This window comes from Culex quinquefasciatus, chromosome 3 (assembly GCF_015732765.1).
Source record: "Culex quinquefasciatus strain JHB chromosome 3, VPISU_Cqui_1.0_pri_paternal, whole genome shotgun sequence".
NCBI lineage: Eukaryota > Metazoa > Arthropoda > Insecta > Diptera > Culicidae > Culex > Culex quinquefasciatus.
The window spans coordinates 42,095,195-42,112,659 of NC_051863.1; the positions used below are offsets into that span (position 1 = coordinate 42,095,195).

General features: G+C 38.3%; 2 protein-coding genes across 2 annotated transcripts; one reads left to right on the plus strand and one right to left on the minus strand.

Moving 5' to 3' along the window:
* The first annotated feature begins 3,537 nt into the window (after positions 1–3,537).
* Positions 3,538–4,417, plus strand: LOC119769966 (general odorant-binding protein 19d-like). Its single transcript, XM_038263894.1, has 2 exons — positions 3,538–3,960; positions 4,016–4,417. The coding sequence occupies exons 1-2, from the start codon at positions 3,898–3,900 to the stop codon at positions 4,382–4,384; spliced, it is 432 nt and encodes a 143-aa protein (XP_038119822.1). The 5' UTR covers positions 3,538–3,897; the 3' UTR covers positions 4,385–4,417.
* Positions 4,399–6,824, minus strand: LOC119769965 (atypical kinase COQ8B, mitochondrial). Its single transcript, XM_038263893.1, has 4 exons — positions 6,262–6,824; positions 5,125–6,202; positions 4,874–5,066; positions 4,399–4,812 (listed from the first exon to the last, which is right to left on the minus strand). Exons 1-4 carry the CDS (start codon positions 6,638–6,640, stop codon positions 4,453–4,455), a joined length of 2,010 nt encoding a protein of 669 aa, XP_038119821.1. The 5' UTR covers positions 6,641–6,824; the 3' UTR covers positions 4,399–4,452.
* Positions 6,825–17,465: the final 10,641 nt, after the last annotated feature.

Consider the following 17,465-nt stretch of genomic DNA (forward strand, 5'->3'; position numbering starts at 1 on the left):
CTTGTAAATGTATTTACTTTAGCTTCAACTACAGTCATCCCACATATTCGGAACATCCACAAATTCGGAACACTTTTGTGATAATTTGTCAATAGCACGCCAAATGCATCTTTTCTGTCGACCCTACTATTTTTAGGACCTTAATTTGGACATCCTCTTGCTATTTCACTAGTAAAAGTAGTACTTCTTAAACAAAAAACTGTATTTCAAGACGATTTTATTCCGAGAATCAAAACACTGCCTCCAAATTGCCTGTTCCATATTTGTGGGATGTTATTGTGCCTCTTACAATTATGGAACACCTGAATTTAACTGATATATTCAGAAAAAAAGTTATCAAACCATCCATAAAACATTACTTAGCTTGAGTTTCATTGGTTCCAGTGTGTGAAGTTATTATTTTGTTGAAAATATGTATGCCTGAAGAGAATCAAAGTTTGTTTACATCTGTAAGAATAAAGTGTTCCAAATTTGTGGATTTCAAGGCAATTTCAAGGGTCAAAGTTTTTCTTCAAAAACTTCATAAAAAGTTAAAATTTGCAGTTGTTCCATATAGCATTCGAAAGATCGCAAGAAAGGCTATCAGATGAAGGTAAAGGCGAATCATTAGGTTCAATTATCGATTTGCTATGATTTTTTGAACATTGGCCGATCTGTAACCTGTTCCGAATATAAGGGATGACTGTACTCAATTTTCAATTAGTTTTTTCAGTTTCACTTTTGTAAAACCTTTTTGTTACTCAAAAACATTCTTGACTTGTTTAAGATTTTTGTCTTACTGTTTATTTATTTGATTTGTAATCCAAAGTGCTTCTTTTCAAGGGTTTTGGAAAACAAAAAATGGTTGATAATTTTATTTTGGGCGAAATTTTAAATTTGTCTCCGTTGAAGGTGGGGTTGGGAGAGGGTTAATACATTATGACGAGTAGTTAAAAGATATTATTGATTGGTATTAGCTGTCTATTGAATGATAGTTAGAGGCTGTAAATTGACTTGCCTTCAAGCGAAAACAGCAAAAACCTGTTTCTAAGAATTAATCATCCTGTCTGTGTCGTTGTATTTAAATAATTAAAATAACATTTAAAACCTTGTTTTTGTAGTAAACTGGTCAAATAATGTGAACTACTTAATTGTGCAACTATAATATAAAATATAATACCGATTTTATTTGAACTAGTAAAACTGATATCAAAAACTCAAACCATCCACTTTAACGACCCCCAGGCTCGAACCTAGGAGTCCGAAGGCTTGAATGAGGAGGGCACCCAAACCTCTTTCTACTCCAAGGAACCTCCCATCCCAGGGTTCGAACTGACGACCTTTGGTTTGAATTGTGAGTCAAACCACCGCCATGCGATGCCACCGGAGCAGGTATGGTTTGGTGTGTTGTTTGTACTTATAGCGTGGAGACGACTCCCACACTTGGAATGACTTAACGGCCTAACAACAGCCATGGCCGTGACCGACATTTTATTTCTCCATACGATGGAAGGTTGGAGCAGATGAGAATCGAACCTATGATCTTCCGCTTACTAAGCGGACAGCTTAACCATTCGGCCAAACCTGCTTGAATTTTATATATTATTCCGTCAGTGGGGGTGACTATGGCTAAAAAACCAATACACATCTCGTAATTTTTTAACAACAAAATAAATTTAAATAAAATCAAAAATCTTTCAACGTAGAGTTTTTCTTAGATAGTTTACTAACATTTTCCCAAAATATGGTGGATTTTGATGAACACTACTTTAAATGTCAATACATAGTTTGAAAATTGACCCAATCTCACCCCTTAGAGGGAGTGACATTGGGTCAAATGAAACTAAAGTGATGCTCAAATACAACGATATGGTAAAAACAAGTTCCTTGTTCGAGGGAATCGTATTGACATGCCACAATATTTGAAGTAACGATTTTCAAACATTTGGGTAGTTTTCGAGCAAATCCAACAAAAATATTAGAAAAATGATTTTTCGAGAGGTCATTTTTGGCCAAAAACGTACCACAACTTTAAACAGCTACCAAAATAAAAGGATGTATTCTAGGAACGAGATTTTTCAGCGAAGTCATCTTAAGATGTCCTCTACACAACCCTTTTAACAGAATTTAGTTTCATTGAGAAGAGCCTGAGAAATGGTAAACTCCGTAAAACATCACTTTGAACCAATCTCACCCCCACTGACGGTAGTTAAAACAAAACAAAATCATTGTCTATAGATTTTTTTAATTAAATAATAACTAACACACCGTTAGTCTTATTATTGATTAGCGAATGCGATCAAATACAGTTTGATTGTGCTGGGATAGAATTGATCACATTAATTATGCACTTAATGCAATTCATCTGGCGCGTGCCCAACTCCGAACAGCTAGAGATTATACAGGTTGGATATTTCTAGGAACAATAAACAATGTATAGAAAAATAAATATATATATAAATGTTTGATTTAGTGCATGCGAGGCAAGAGCAAAATTTCTAAATCGGGGCAAATTTGTGAATTTACAGATTGGTAATGAAATATGTAAATTCACAAATTATATTATTGGCAATTGAGGTAATAAAATGTAATATTTCATTTAAATCCATATTACACCCTTTTGTACAAAGTTTTAAAAGGTTTTAAAGATAAGAATTTTCTTTAAAAATCTGCTATAACAAATATTTTTTCTAAAGATCGATCGACCTGTAGGGTTAGGTCAGTTAAAAACCTAAACATTTCGAGAAACGCAATTTTCACCGATAGTTTTTTATTTAAATCTCCGATGTGATATCTCGGTTCATAATTTTCTACTCCATCCACGCAGTATTCTTTATAGCTATACCCGTTCGTTTTCATTACCGTTTCAAGGTCTTTTTTAAACAATCCGCATAGAAATTGGTGGGAAAATCACACTGGTCTGCAACACCAGTCGACAAATTAGATGCAAATCAAGCGGCAAAGCAAATATTTAATATTTTTGTTTTTTCTTCTTCTTGACAGTGTAAGTCAGAGGTGCCCAATGTTTTTGGGATTGAATGAGCTATTCGTTTAATCTGTTTTTTTCTCTCTAATCTAATATAATAAACCCTAGCGCAGCCAATCTTCCGAAGGAATCCCGGAGAATGCCTTAGGTTAGAATACGTTTAGTCTTATTCCTTTAATTCATTTACATTTATAGTGTGCCATTCCACTAGAATGCATGGAAGCATCACGAACGTTAACGTGGCCAGGCCTTGTGCGTGAATTTTACCGCAGAGATTATTCGTTGACTCACCGGCTCGTCGGCCATGATTCTGAGATTTTTTGGAGAAAAAAAATCTTAATTTTCATATATTGACTAAAGGGTGACGAGGGTCAAATGAGTCGTCCACGGCTTTGTTAAGAGGTAAGCTCATTAGTTCAGTGCCAATCTGCCTGGCAGAATCTGTCAAAATTTGATGGTGTAATAGGTTAATCTTTAATCTGTCGGGCATTTCAAAAATCTAGTATGAAGTCGTCCCATATCGGTCCGTCGATACAGTCGCAGGTCAGCAGTTGGACTCGCAATCCAAAGCTCGTCAGTTCGAATCCCAAAGTGGAAGGAGGATTCGGATCACCATTCAAGTCTCGAACGCTTAAACTGAGCGTCTTTTTGGCACCCCTGGTATGGATGTTAATGTTCTTGAGATGAAAAGTGGCCCTGATTGTTGTATAATAAAGATACATAATTACAATAATTTGACCAAGATGTCACTGAAGCGGGAAAGCTTTGCATATAAATGATTGAACTCTTAGAACCACTTTATGTGCCTCAAAAGAATGCGAGTAGTTGGGGTACGTTCGAACAAAAGTTTATAAATACCCAACGAGAAACCGCGAGGGCAACCATTCGGCAGTGTATTGTTTTGCGTGTCAGACGGTGCGAAAAAAGATAAGATGAATCGTTGGCAATTAGCGGTCGCTCTGGTATTTTTCCTAGCTGCTCACGCTTTTGCGCAGGTAACCACGTTGAACTGTGAGGCTAGGGAGTGTACAACAGTTGCATCAATTCCAGACAGACGATGAGGTGCTTGAAATACGACGAAACTTGGCGCAAAGTTGCAAGCAACGGGAAGGTGCCTCCGATGGGGACGTTGAGGGTCTGATAACGGCGGTTGAGCCCGTAACGAGGGTTCAGAAGTGTCTGCAGTCGTGTGTTCAGCAGCAGCATGGCGTTTCGGACGGGAGGCGATTCCTGAAGGAAGGCTATCTGGCACTTATGCGGGTGGTCGTTGGAACGGACCAGCTGAGACAGCGCATCGTCGAGGAAGCCGCAGACGAATGCATTGGGGTTGAGAACGAGGATCGCTGCCAGTTGGCGATCGATATTATGATCTGCGTCAAACAGGCACTGCAGAAGAGAGGGTTACGATCGAAGGAATAAGCGCGAAATAAATCTTAAGCTGATCTTGCAAAACTGCAACACTTTTATTTCTCTCTAATAAATACTATTTAGTCGAATTTATAGTTGCTCGCAACCTCTTTGAACAGGGGCCGGCAGTCAATCTTGGCGTTTAACCTGGCGCACAGCAAGAACACTCCGGACAGCTTACGGTGCAGCGAGTAGATTTCCTCCGGTGGAGGACACAACCGATGGGCGATCATAACCGGAACCAACGCGGCAATCTTCTTGGTGGTGCTTTGCTTGCCAAACTCAAACTCACCCTCCACGCTGAACACTTCGCCCAGAATTAGCACCGCGTCCACGTGGGCATTCTCCATGGCCGTGGTTTCGTACCCGGTCAGGAAGCCCATCTTGCGCGACAGCTCCAAAATGCGCTGGCGGTCGTTTCTGGTGGCGGCTTCAATGACCTACAAAATATTTTAATCAAATTGAATCATAAAATAAACAAAAAAATAAGATTCCTCGTACCCTCATGTAGTCGTCCATGAACGGCTTCTGGTAGAAGCGCGTCGCGCCGAAATCGATCAGCATGATCTTCCGCGTGCTGGCGTCGTACAGAAAGTTGGACCAGTTGGGGTCGGTTTGCATGCAGCGGAACGTGAACAGCTCGTTCAGCACCAGCTTCATAACCGAGCGGGCAATGTGGTCGCGGTGGTCCTGGCTAGGAGGTGGGGATTTGATGTGTTGAATGACTATAAAATACGACGCAAAAAACTCACCTCAAATTGAAGCACTTATCCATCGGCACCCCCGGCACCAGTTCCGTCGTCAGGACGTACTGCGACGTCAGCTCGCGGATCACCTTGGGCACCCTAAACTCGGGCATGTGCTGAATCATCTCGGCAAAACGTTCCGTGTACTCCGCCTCCCGGGTGTAATCAACCTCCCAGTTGAGCTCTCGCTTGGCCACCGCCACCACGTTGTCGATAAACACGCCCGCGGGGAACACGTCCCACACCTTGAGCATCGACACCAGATTGTCGATGTCACTGCTGATGCTTTTCGCAACGCCCGGGTATTGAATCTTAATGGCGACCTCGGTCCCATCGTGCAGCACTCCGCGGTGCACCTGGCCGATGGAGGCCGCCGCGAAGGGAGTCTTGTCGAAGGTGGCAAGCTTCTTGCGCCAATCCGGCCCGAGCTCCTGCACGAGCTGTTTCTCGACCTGCCAATCTGGCATGTAGTCGGCTGCTTGGCGAACTCTCTCGAACGCTTTTATCAGCTGAGGTGAGACGACGTTCGAGTCTTGAATGCTGAGGATCTGGCCGAGTTTGAGGGCCGCTCCGCGAACTTTGCACAGCGTGTCCACGATTCGTTCGGCGTTCGCAGGGCTGAAGAGGGCCTGCTTGGGGTCGAGCGTTCCCCCGAGGCCGAGGGCACCTTTGGCGAGCTCGTTGATTGTGCCGAGTCCTAGACCGGCAAACAGATTTCCAAACGAGGCCAGACGGGCGACTCGGGAGGACGGTACCTTGCGCTGTTTGGCCACTGAACTTAGCTGAGGTAGATCGATTGGTGTAAGTGTGGCTGTTGGTTCTGGTGAGCTAGATGGTCCGTACGAGGAGACTACCTTCATCATGTCTGCTATCACTTTTTCATCCTTCGTTGTCGGCGGTGGAACCTTGTACTCAACGGGCTTCGGTTTAACCGTTTGCACAGGAGGCTCCGGGTCAGTCTTCTTGACCGTCGGTTCTGGAGTCCTACCGTTATCGTAGGACAGTTTGATCTGACGATTTTTGTTGTGCTCAGATAGAATTGATTCCAATTCTTTGAGCGTAATTTGTGATATGTCCAAGCTTCCTAAAACGAGAAATCAACAGTAAGTTTATGTCAAAGGTAACGAATTTAATTAACAGCACCAATATCAGAAGCTTTCTCCTTTGGAATCGCTCCATCTTGTTGCGCGGGAAACACCGCCTTCCCAAACTCAAACGCCGGCCCCGGTGACCCCACCTTCGGCAGGGATATCGCCGACAGCTGTTTCAACCCCTCGGCCACCACAGCCGTCCGCTCCAGCGTTTCCTTCAACAGCCCGCCGGCCTTTTCCAGCTCCTTGTTGGGGTTCGCCAGCAGTGCCTTGACCGTGTCCTCGCCCTGGCGCAGCTGTTTTTCGAGCAGTTCACGGATGCTCGAGTTGGCCAGCAGATGCCGGGCATGGTCGCCCTGAGTTTTGGCCACTGCCTCGGCCACGATTTTCACCGCACGCAGCAAGGCAATCGCGTCCTGAGCACGAGACATTGTTTGCTAGTGAGGTTGTTGCAGGTTCTTAGTAATTGCAATTTAAACTTAACGGGACGTGTCGGCGAAACGCGGCGTATTCATAACACTACTCTTTTGAATGAATTTCACAACAGATGAAACGGCAGAGTTAGATAGCTGGATGTGTCAAACAGCTGCTCGAATGTTCATAGTTTACAAATACGTTTATCGCTTCATGAATGGGCACTAACACAGGCGATGTAAAGTTGTAAACAAGGGTGAATCATTCAAAAATTACACTACAAAATTAAAATTTAAAAAATATAAAAATCAAGATTTCATGATTTTTAATTAGAATCATAAAAACCAACCGCCAAATAAAGTCCGTTACGTAATTCACAGCCCGTCCCCCAGCGCGTGGTTATATTGTCGTCCCTTTCGTGCGCGCGTCGAGCACCACGTGCTTCGTGTACGCATGAAGTCTGCGTGAGTGTTGCGATGCTGCAGTGATGGAAAAGTCCCGGCGTAGCAACATTACGTTGTGAAACGTTTTAACTCAGGAATTGTAATTACAATCCAATCGATTATCCGAAGGATTTGATAAAACTTAATTTCGGATAATCGAATCACATCGTATTGTCTTATTTTTGATTTAAAATTTTAAATCCAAGCTGGAGGCCAAAATGACGTTCTCAAATGACCAAACGGCCTTTTTTCCTCGCAAACAGTTCTGAAAAAATACTTTTCGGCATTTGATACATAACAGTGATACTTTTCGATACTGTTTTGGAACGGAGAAACAAAAGTAATGATGGAAATTTCAGTACAATGAAAGGATCAATGGAATGTTTTTGCAACCTTTTATGCTTTAACATGTTGAAACCATGGCTTGAAATTTCAATTGCTTTATTTGTTTTGCTCGTTCTAGCTTGAATTTGAAAAATAATGTAGTCGTTTGTTTTTTTTGCAACCACCTTGACAAATGTTTGCACTAAACTAAAAGGTTTTGTTTTTTTTATCAATGAGGCTGGTAGAGGAGTATGGGGTAACATGGACAGCGAGGGTAGTTTAGACACCTCATTTCAAAAACATATTATTGTTGCTTTTTATCGGAATTTATTGGAATGAATGTCATTTATCATCGAATATAATCTCTAATATTGCGAGTATTCCCGAAAAAGACACGCGGCATACCAGCCTCGAAACGACGCGCCGCACTTTCGGCAAATGCGCGCTGTCAAATCCCATACTGTGCGTTTTGTTTTTCTTGATCTTCTTCTTCGAATTGCATGGCATTGTTGCCGGGAATGTTTTTTATTGCACCAAATGTGCAGAAAATCGCTGGCAACAGTGTCTGCGGCACATTCTGAAATGCCGCGCGGCGTGTACCTTCGAGAGATGCCATCAACATTCTTTTAAAGCAGTGGTTCTCAACCTTTTTTGATCAATTCCTTTCTTATAATATTGTCAAGACCTTAATTCCCCCCTTCAATTTTTTTTATTTAGTATCAATTCACAAAAGTCAAGATAATTAATGTACAATGATTGAATTTTTCAGTACAAAATAGAAAACTCTTGCAATAAAAGAACAAATTCCTAAGGATTTGTTTTAACCATTTTTCATAATTTGATTATGTTTAATGTAATGCATAACCTGATTTAATATATAAAAAAGTCTTGCAGAAAGACCTCCTACAAAAAAAGAGCATCTCATAATCGAAAAAAAAAATCCGAGAACTCGAGGAAAATATATAAAAAAAACTAAAGCCTTGCTCATGTTTATAAGTTTGTTATGAATTCTGTATCGCAAACATTTAATTAGGCTAATTTTTGAAAACTAGAGCAAAATATTGATGACCTGTTCATGTTTTTATTTATAAGGGAATCCAGGGAAATCTATTTCTTCAATAAACATTTTTAAATTTTTATTTTGCGCCAAATATATCGTAGACATCTTCAAAGAAGAAAACGAAGGAAAAAAAATAAATGAATCTATTTCACGAGAAGTTAAAAGATCTTTTTTAAAAAGATTAAAGTTTTTTAGCAAAAACGTTTAAAACAGAGAATTTTGATTGCAACGTCATTCCCCCCAAATATGACCAAATTCCCCCCCAGGGGGAATTCCTCACTGGTTGAGAAACACTGCTTTAAAGTGTCTATGTAGCCTATGGCAGAGCAATTTCATTAGGGTGTTCAAATTACCCCACACTCCCCCACAAATTATATTTAAAGTTTTTGTTCATCGGCTCTAGTCCAGGTCGAGAGGGGGAGCAATTACTAAACCTAAAATTTCAAGCCTAATTCTCTAAATTTTAAAAGTAAAGGTATCACAAAATATTTATGCATCATTACAATTATGCTAGGAGAAATATACCCATTTTAATCACTCTAAGCCGTTTGACCAATTCTCCGCTATTAAACCAACATTTTTAAATACATCAACAATGGAGAGTTGCCTGCTAACTTTCATTGCGGTTTGTTACTTTGGAACAGTCAAATTCCCTTTAAAAAAGCTGTAATTCATGATCAACGATCAGATTACGTTTTGTACCGGTCTGGGTCCCAAAAATCTATATTTGTGTAACGTTATAAGATATATTCTGATTAATTCACAATCGATTTTGCATGGTTTTTCTGTATTTTTATTTTTGGTAAATATTTATTAATTTTTGTGTACTCATGGGTGGCGGGTTATTTTAAATAAAAATTGCAATTGTCTTATATACTGTAAAATTCGTATTTTTCCGATTGTTCGTCTCCAAAATTGGTATAATCTATTTCCAGCATCCTACACTGATTTATGATAAAGCGGAATGTTGATTATTTGTGAGATAGCTTTTTCTGTTCAATTCAAAAGGTCCAACTTTAGAGTTTTTTTTTTGAATAGGTCCTATAAATATATAAAACACAATAGCTTATAGGACCTTTGAAAAAACTCTAGAACTGTTCTGAACAGCAAAATCAACTCCCAATACAAACCGGAACCGGCCATTCACAATCCCACGATATCTCACCAGTTTTCAAGCAGCATTGTGATTTAATCGGTTCCCTCCCATGACCTTGACATTGCTTGAATTGTACTCGTCTGTCCTTTTTTCAACAAAAACTTGGACATTGTTACCCACCGCAGCAATTATCACTATCTCCAGGTGGTCAGCTTGTTGTGGGGGTTATTTTAATCGCTGGTTATGAATTAATTATCACCAGGTTTCTTTCTGGTCGAACAATTTGATTGCCATTGACGGTTTGACGGGGATTTCCAATGAATCTTTTGAATCGTGAGAACGCATCAATTTTGTGATTGTCTGGTTTATAAATTTGAAATTTGATGTGATCACGAATGCTATGATGTTTACAGATAATCAATATCTCAATATCAAAATATCAGTTTTCGTGTGTTGTTTTCGCACCAAGCAATCAGAGCTCGGGATTCAGTTGTCTTAATTAGCTTCTCATGACGCGTACGGAAGTCTTTTTGAAGAGATCGTTTCTGCAAAAGAACCTCCAAGAAGTGACCAGCTGTAAATTTACCTGACAGTTACAACAGAACCACAGCTTTCAAAATTAACAACCCTTTCAACTACTGACTAAGTTTTTGAAATGTTGAATTTGAAAATTTCTGCTGCAAAGAAGAATTTGAAGGAATTTGCAAACTTTACCTTTTTGAAATATTTTTATTTTGAACTCTTATTCTCTTTTCAAAAACTGATCAATATTTGGATTAAGTTTCAGCCCGTACAGCTACCGTTCTGATGGGTTCGCCAAAAAGTTGCGAAAGATGTCTGAAGCCGAGCTGCAATTATCGGTTCATCTATAGAGCTAGAGGGTCTCATCACTGGCAGACTGACACTGGGTCGACAAATGGATCCGCAGCATGGTTCTGAGTGAGAAGAGATTCGATTTTTTTTTGTTTTTTTTTTTCATCTCGATGCTCTGCACAAAAAGTGCACGCATTGCGTTATTTCGAGCGCAAAATGCAAAATGATTGTCATTATTCAATTAGAGGCGAAGAATTGGAAGCATTTATGGAAGTGATGCAATGCAAATATGCCGTGACCGGAGGCAATCATTCACCGAATTGAACTATTTATGTGGCGAAAAGTGTCAGATCTTTGGCGCGATTTCACGGTCAACTCATAGATAGAAAATTACTTTATACTTATTTTTCCACCAACAAGGCAATAGCTCAATCCATTTCTCAAACGGTCTAATTTAATTAAGATCTTCAGTCCATCGATAAATTTTCCGAACCCTGACCGTGACTGCAACCGATCCTTGTGTCACGGATACCCTCCACTGTTATGCAACCGCGAGCGCGTCCGAAATCACCCCTTAAAAATTTGCAACTCTTTCTCACTCAAACTAAACAAACTGTCGTTCCGGTCCGGTAGCCTCGTGGCCAGAGATGTCACAGTCGCGGTAGGGAAATCCGCGTATCGAGCAGATCCAATCCCATTACACTGCTTGGGACCGCACCGAAATGGAGTCGAGCTGGTTTTCGACCTGGTAATTGAGAAATGCTGGTACTTTTTGCGCCAATTACGCGCCACGATTACAACGCGAGACGTTCGCTCATACTTACGCGCCTGGTTACAAACTTTTACCAGTCTTAAAGGCAAACCGCCTATTTTCGATTGGTTGACCTGCGCAAGCTTATATAAATGGGCCAAAATTAAAACAATCACGAAAATAGCTACTCTACCCTTCTTACCAAGTAACGAGCCCACAAACATCAAACGGGAACCAAACGCGCTTAGACAATAAGCAATTGTGCTCGTATCAATTAACTTTCGTTTTCATGGCTGTCGCAAAAGGGGCAAAGATCCAGCCAACTGGAGTGTGTCCAGAAGAAAGACTAGAGCTGATGGCATCCCTGCGCAGCCAGTGACAAGTGGTGGACGATGTCGTCTCGCAAGTGACAAATTGCAGCCACACTTCAGTCAGGCAAGGCAAGAAAGGCATGAAATGACCGCACTTGATTACCTCTTTAAAGTGTTTGCATTTGCAGGCTGGAACTTGGCGAATTATGCAAATAATTATGTAATTGGGCCCGCGCACGGTAACGTCTTGTCATGTGCGATTTCGAGTTTTGACATAAATGGACTTTAAAAGACCATAAAATTTGGTCAAGTTTAATCTGTATGTTTTGATAAATTTAAAAAAATAGACAATTTTCATATTAGATTTGAAAAAATACACTTTTTTTGAAAGATGGAAATATGTAATTCACAACTGATTTGAAATAAAATTTTCGTTATTTTATGAAAAATGTGATGTTAGATTACTCGTAGTTAGTATGATAAACCTTTTTTTTACAAAAACTTCCAACTTCCTATTGGTATAAATCCTGCTAACTTTTAATATGTAGTTTCAGAGCCAAGTGGGGGTAAAGCGCGGGTCTCTTGCTCTCCCGGTGTACAATAAGTGGGCAACTGACTTTTCTTTTTTCATGCGATTTTCCGTCATATTGTTCGGTATGTAATCGAAAAACTTTTAATTTTTGTTCTCTGTCAAAAGAACATATGATTTTTCTTCTTTAAAATGATTTTTTGGAAGATTTTTTTGAGCTCCCTTGCAATACTTTAAAAATTCACATTTCTTTACAAAAAAGTCAAGCTTTTTGAAAAATATTAATTCATTTCCGTGGCTCAAAAGATGTTTTTTTTTGTCTTCTGCAACATGTCTCGGGTTAGTTTTCAAAAGGTCCTAAGCGCCAAATGTAAACAAATCCGTTTTTTAACGGTTTTCGATCAATTCACAAATTTACAGAATAACAATGAAAATTTGATTTGTTTCCAAAGATATAAAAAGAGTTGTAGGAACAGCGCTTTTGAGATAAACTTTTTTTTTCATTTTCAGAGTGATTTTTTAAAGAGTTTTCTGCAGAAACTTTATCGCAGGTTTAAATAATCCATTATGCAGCATTACATACATTTTTTCGGGCTGGTCATATAAAATTGGCTTGTGATTATACAAAAATCTGTACCTTGAGAAGGTATTTTCCGATCAATTTTGTTTTTTTAGTAAAGTTGCAGGTTATGAACAAGAATTAAAATAAAATAGTACGCGAAATAAATTGTTTTTTGACTTTTTATCCCTAATTTTTGATTTTTGATATGTTTAATGGTACTAAAAAGGCACCTTTTGCGCTCATGTTTGAGATGGTGCCAAATCTGGGCCCAAAAGATATTTTGAATTAATCAGAATTATTGTCAATAAAAATTTAAATATAATTGTTGAATGCAAAATAAAATCAATGCAATCGGAAATGATTTTACACATTTTTTTGCTGGTTCCTTAGATACATCACAGAGTAACACAGAGCGAGCAGTCCGAAGAAATGTCATTTTATTTTTTGGCTCCATAAGGTTTGCTGGTAGCAGGCGTGCGATGTACCTGCGATGTACTACAAAGTGGAACCAAAAATCAAATGGCAGTAGTGACTCTGTCTTACTCTGTGGATACATCCTCTTGAAGTTAGAATGTTTTGAAAAATTAGTATTTATCAGTGTCAGAACACTCACAACACTCAATCTTTTGTTAAATTTTCTGCACTTTTGTTCAAAATTAAGCCTGCAAAGTTTTTGCAAATTTTTAAATACCTGCAATTAAAATGCAATTTCGGGCTTCGTAAAGTTATGCTTAACTTTTTTTCTCAAAATTAGCCGCCAAATTGAACACTATCTCAAACATCGTGTTTACTTCAAATAAATATCGAAATTATCTCAAAACAGCAAAAAATTAGTTCACTTCTCACCTTGAAAATTATATAAGCCATCCGTTTTGCGAGTAAATTTTAATAACCAAAACTTGACAGCACTTAAAACGAATAGATCAACCGTCAGCACGTAAGATATGGCAACCAGATATAGGCGGTGCTGTTATGCGATCGTTTGAGTGTTTGATACTATTAAACCTTTTTTCTTGAGCATGTGTGCGATACAGGTCAAACTCATTTTTTACGATCATTCGCTGTGTTCGTTTTGGCCTGGTTTTATACAGGTGCAATTAGGTCTGTCAACTACATTCAAAATATTTTTCAGATTTTCTATTCAATTTTCTATAAAATTTATTGATTCTGATTTTTTCACTGATTCTTCAATCTTTTAAAACATATGTTTGGATCGAAAATGTCACAAGTAGGCAAGGCAAAATTCTATATGATTGGTTCAGGCATAAAAAGTATTTCGAGTTTCACTCCAGCATAAAACTATTACTTGTGGGATTATTTTACGTAATTCTGTTGCACTAATGTTTTTGATATTTTCTTTTGAGTCGGCGTTTGAATCTACGATTAAAGCTCATTTGAATATTTTGACTAGACCGTCTCGGTCACTGGCTTTCGGGGTTTGTTTTCATTCACCAAAACTAATTACTTTTCTAAATTTCCTTCAACACCAACTGAACCTGCCTCATGAAATCCACATCAGAAGCTTGGCTGAAGCCGTGCCAAAAATATGACTCATTTGGGTTTTCATAGACATCTCACTTTCGGTGCTCTCTAGAGATCGGGGTAGCATGATTACTATGGTGTTGTATTTAATTCGACCCTAGGTGATCTGTAATATTAATTGAGAGAAAGACGTTTACTTTCATAGGTAATACAGTGATTCGATAAGCATCACCTTATATTTTATTTTATTGAATAAATTTCAACTAAAACGTCTAAAAATTCCTCCAAAGTTTTGAAAAGACGAGAAAATGTTTCAAAGCATCGACTGAGTGCATTGTGCCGATTAAATCCGTAGCAAGGTTTTTCAGTTCTGCAATCCAGTTCGATCTGAGATAAATCTACAATCAAACGAATTTTTCACACTTCGGCTTTATGAAGAAGTATGTATGCAAACCACCAACGCATTGAATTTTTCGTCTTCCAAAATTGAATCGGAGGAACCCGGGCAGACGGTAATAACAAAATTCATACCATTTCAATAACAAATACTGTTAAAATAACAGAAATTGTTATGGAATCTTCTTGAAAAATCCATTTCTGCATAAGGGTATAATAATACAAATTTTGTTATTGGTCTGATATTTGTTGAAATCCAAAACAACGTTGGAATAACATTTCTTATTATGGAAGAATATCACCAAATGTTATTGGGATGGTCGGATTAGTTGTTAAAATTACACAAAATAATAACAAATATTTGTTCGAAGAATAACTAAATAGTAGTTTATGCAACAAGTTGCAAAAAGAGGATTTTTTCAGCACGAGTCGTACATTTATCCAACGAGGTTCACCGAGTTGGATAAATACGAAGAGTGCTGAAAAAATCAAGTTTTGCAATGAGTTCCATACTTCATTTTTTGCAATTCCAAAAAGCACACACTTAGTGAAATTTGTAGTCAAAATTTCATGTATTTTGTCAATAAATCGTTAAAATCAATTTTTTTTTGAAAAGTGTTAGTTTTCAGCATTTATTTTGAAAAGTGTTGCTATTCGATTCTGTTATTTTTGGTACAGAAAAGTAGTCTATTTCGTCGTTCAAGAATGACAGGAAAAGTAAGTAGTTTCACAACGGAATTGCAAAATAGTAGTTTATGCAACAAGTTGCAAAAAGAAGATTTTTTCAGCACGAGTTGTACATTTATCCAACGAGGTTTACCGAGTTGGATAAATACGACGAGTGCTGAAAAAATCAAGTTTTGCAACGAGTTGCTTACAACATTTTTTGCAATTTCGAAAAACGCGGAATTATATGTCAAACATTCATGTGTTGATTAAATTCATCGTTCAAAACAAAAAATATTGAAAAATGTTACTTTTCAATACTAGTGTTGAAAAGTTCAACTTTTCAGCACCCATTTCAGTGCTGAAAAGTAGAACTTAGAAGTTATTTCCGTCTGCTCGGGAAGGTAATTTTCATTATTTTATTTTTTTTCTTTTTGTGAATGTGTGCTTCTTGGCAGTACGTAGGTTTCCTCATTCAATGTTTGGGTTTTCTGTTGTGCATCTTCTTCTTTCAGGTTTTATTCTGTTCTTCTGAATCTACTCTCATGCGAAAAGAGTGCATCCATCAGTGAAAATTGTTTTAATTACAGTTCTCAGAAGTACCCTCGGAAAGTAACATTTGACCGTCCTCCCTCCGACTTGGCCGGTGTGGGTGCATTGCATGGGTGTAGGTCAAATTTTCGGACGATTGCTCACCTAGGTAACAGTGTTTTTACTTTTGCCAAAAAAACCTGTTTGATCTTATCTAATAAACATGGTTAAATCTTACTATCGTTTTATTCACCGTTGAACATATCAAAACATTTGAATGAGATGGACCATGATATCTAATTAAACTCTGCATCTTGCATCTGATGAGTGACATCACATTGGTGTGGTTGGAACACGTTTCGCTGTGGCATTGATTCTTACCTTCTTTCGATCTTTACATGTTATAGAGCTTTTTCAAATTTAAATTAGATATCCTTCAGTTTTCGATATCAACAGCTTGAATAAATTACACTCATGGCTTGAAGTGAAATCGTAATCCCTTTTTGATTGTGTGATACAATCACAGAGGACTCATTCCGTTAATCAAAAATTGTTTTAAAAAAACTTCAAAAGTTGTAAGCCGAAATTGAATCCCTTGGAGGTGAACCAATGAACATAAATGTGATGAGCAAAATCGAGCAAAACAATACCAAATGGAAACTTGGGTGCTGTAAACTTTAACGGCACTTGTAGAAAAGTGGCTTAAAATTTTGCAATGGCAGTGATAGAAAATAAAAAGTTTGATTCAAAATTCATCAATAATCTATTGCCTTCTCTCTTCTTAGCAAAAAGTGAAAAGCAATTGCACCATCCCAATTTCGTTCCGCGGGTAATTTATTCTTGAGCCCTCCATAAAAGCAAACTCCGTTCAAGTCGTTGGTTCGACGGCTGTCTGGTTACGTAACGCCTTTCGATGTGGTCAATTAGCCAGCCGACCGAGATTCATCTCTATCTCCTTGCGGCAGCCGCCTCTCATCCCGGCCATTCAATCATGCCTATTAATGAAATTAACCTTATCGATGCACTTTTGCAGCACCTGTTCTGCTGCACCGTCGCCTGCTGGCAATCAGAGCAGGCGCAGTAGCAAACTGGAAAGTGACGGCCCGTCCGGAGGAGGTGATTGCTTTTTACCTTTTACCATTCAATTGTTGGGCACTGAAAAGCCATAAAACACCACCCTTGTTAACTGGGTGTAGTTGGGATGTTTTCTTTGGACTTTTTATATAATTAAAAAAGGCAATTTGTTATATAGTGCAAGTGCTCAACTTTTCAGCACTCAATGTGAGCTATAATTTACTTTTCAGCACTGTTATTTATAATAATGACAAGTAGACCATTTCTTTACTAAAGAATGCAGGTAAACGTAATTGCAAAAATATACGTTTTAAACCCTTTTATGATCTTGTATAAAATGTGGACCCCTAATGCTAATAAAGTTGTGCATCGTACTCTGATTTTTTGCCCAAAAGACAGATTTCATACACAAAAGAAAGACGAGGGAGAAAAAAGGGAATGCTGGGGTATTTAGAGAACATTGTTTAAATTTATTTGGAAAATAAAAATATTGCTTGTTTATTTTAGCAAAATACCCTGATTCAAGCATTCTCATGCTAAATTTGTTGAACATTCCGTAAAAAGTAATTTCAAAAGCACTCGATTTAGTTTATGGGGTGAAAACTTTAAAAAATGTCATATTTCGCCGCTTGTGTGCTATCTTGTGACACATTCTATCTTTTTACAGCAGACATGTCACAAGATATCACACAAGCGACAATTTGTCAAAATCACCACTTTTTCAAAACACTTTTTTCTAAAAAAAAACACTTGCAGACTAGGGTGACAAGAAAAATTAAAAATTTTGGAATGTTTCAAGAGATA

Bases quoted from the DNA above. Each gene is read 5' to 3' on its own strand.
- LOC119769966 (XM_038263894.1), top strand. From the start codon at position 3,898: ATGAATCGTTGGCAATTAGCGGTCGCTCTGGTATTTTTCCTAGCTGCT. The intron at 3,961-4,015 runs GTAACCACGTTG...CATCAATTCCAG, and splicing joins CTGCTCACGCTTTTGCGCAG to ACAGACGATGAGGTGCTTGA.
- LOC119769965 (XM_038263893.1), bottom strand. From the start codon at position 6,640: ATGTCTCGTGCTCAGGACGCGATTGCCTTGCTGCGTGCGGTGAAAATC. The intron at 5,067-5,124 runs GTGAGTTTTTTG...CCCACCTCCTAG, and splicing joins GATAAGTGCTTCAATTTGAG to CCAGGACCACCGCGACCACA. The intron at 4,813-4,873 runs GTACGAGGAATC...AATATTTTGTAG, and splicing joins TCATGGACGACTACATGAGG to GTCATTGAAGCCGCCACCAG.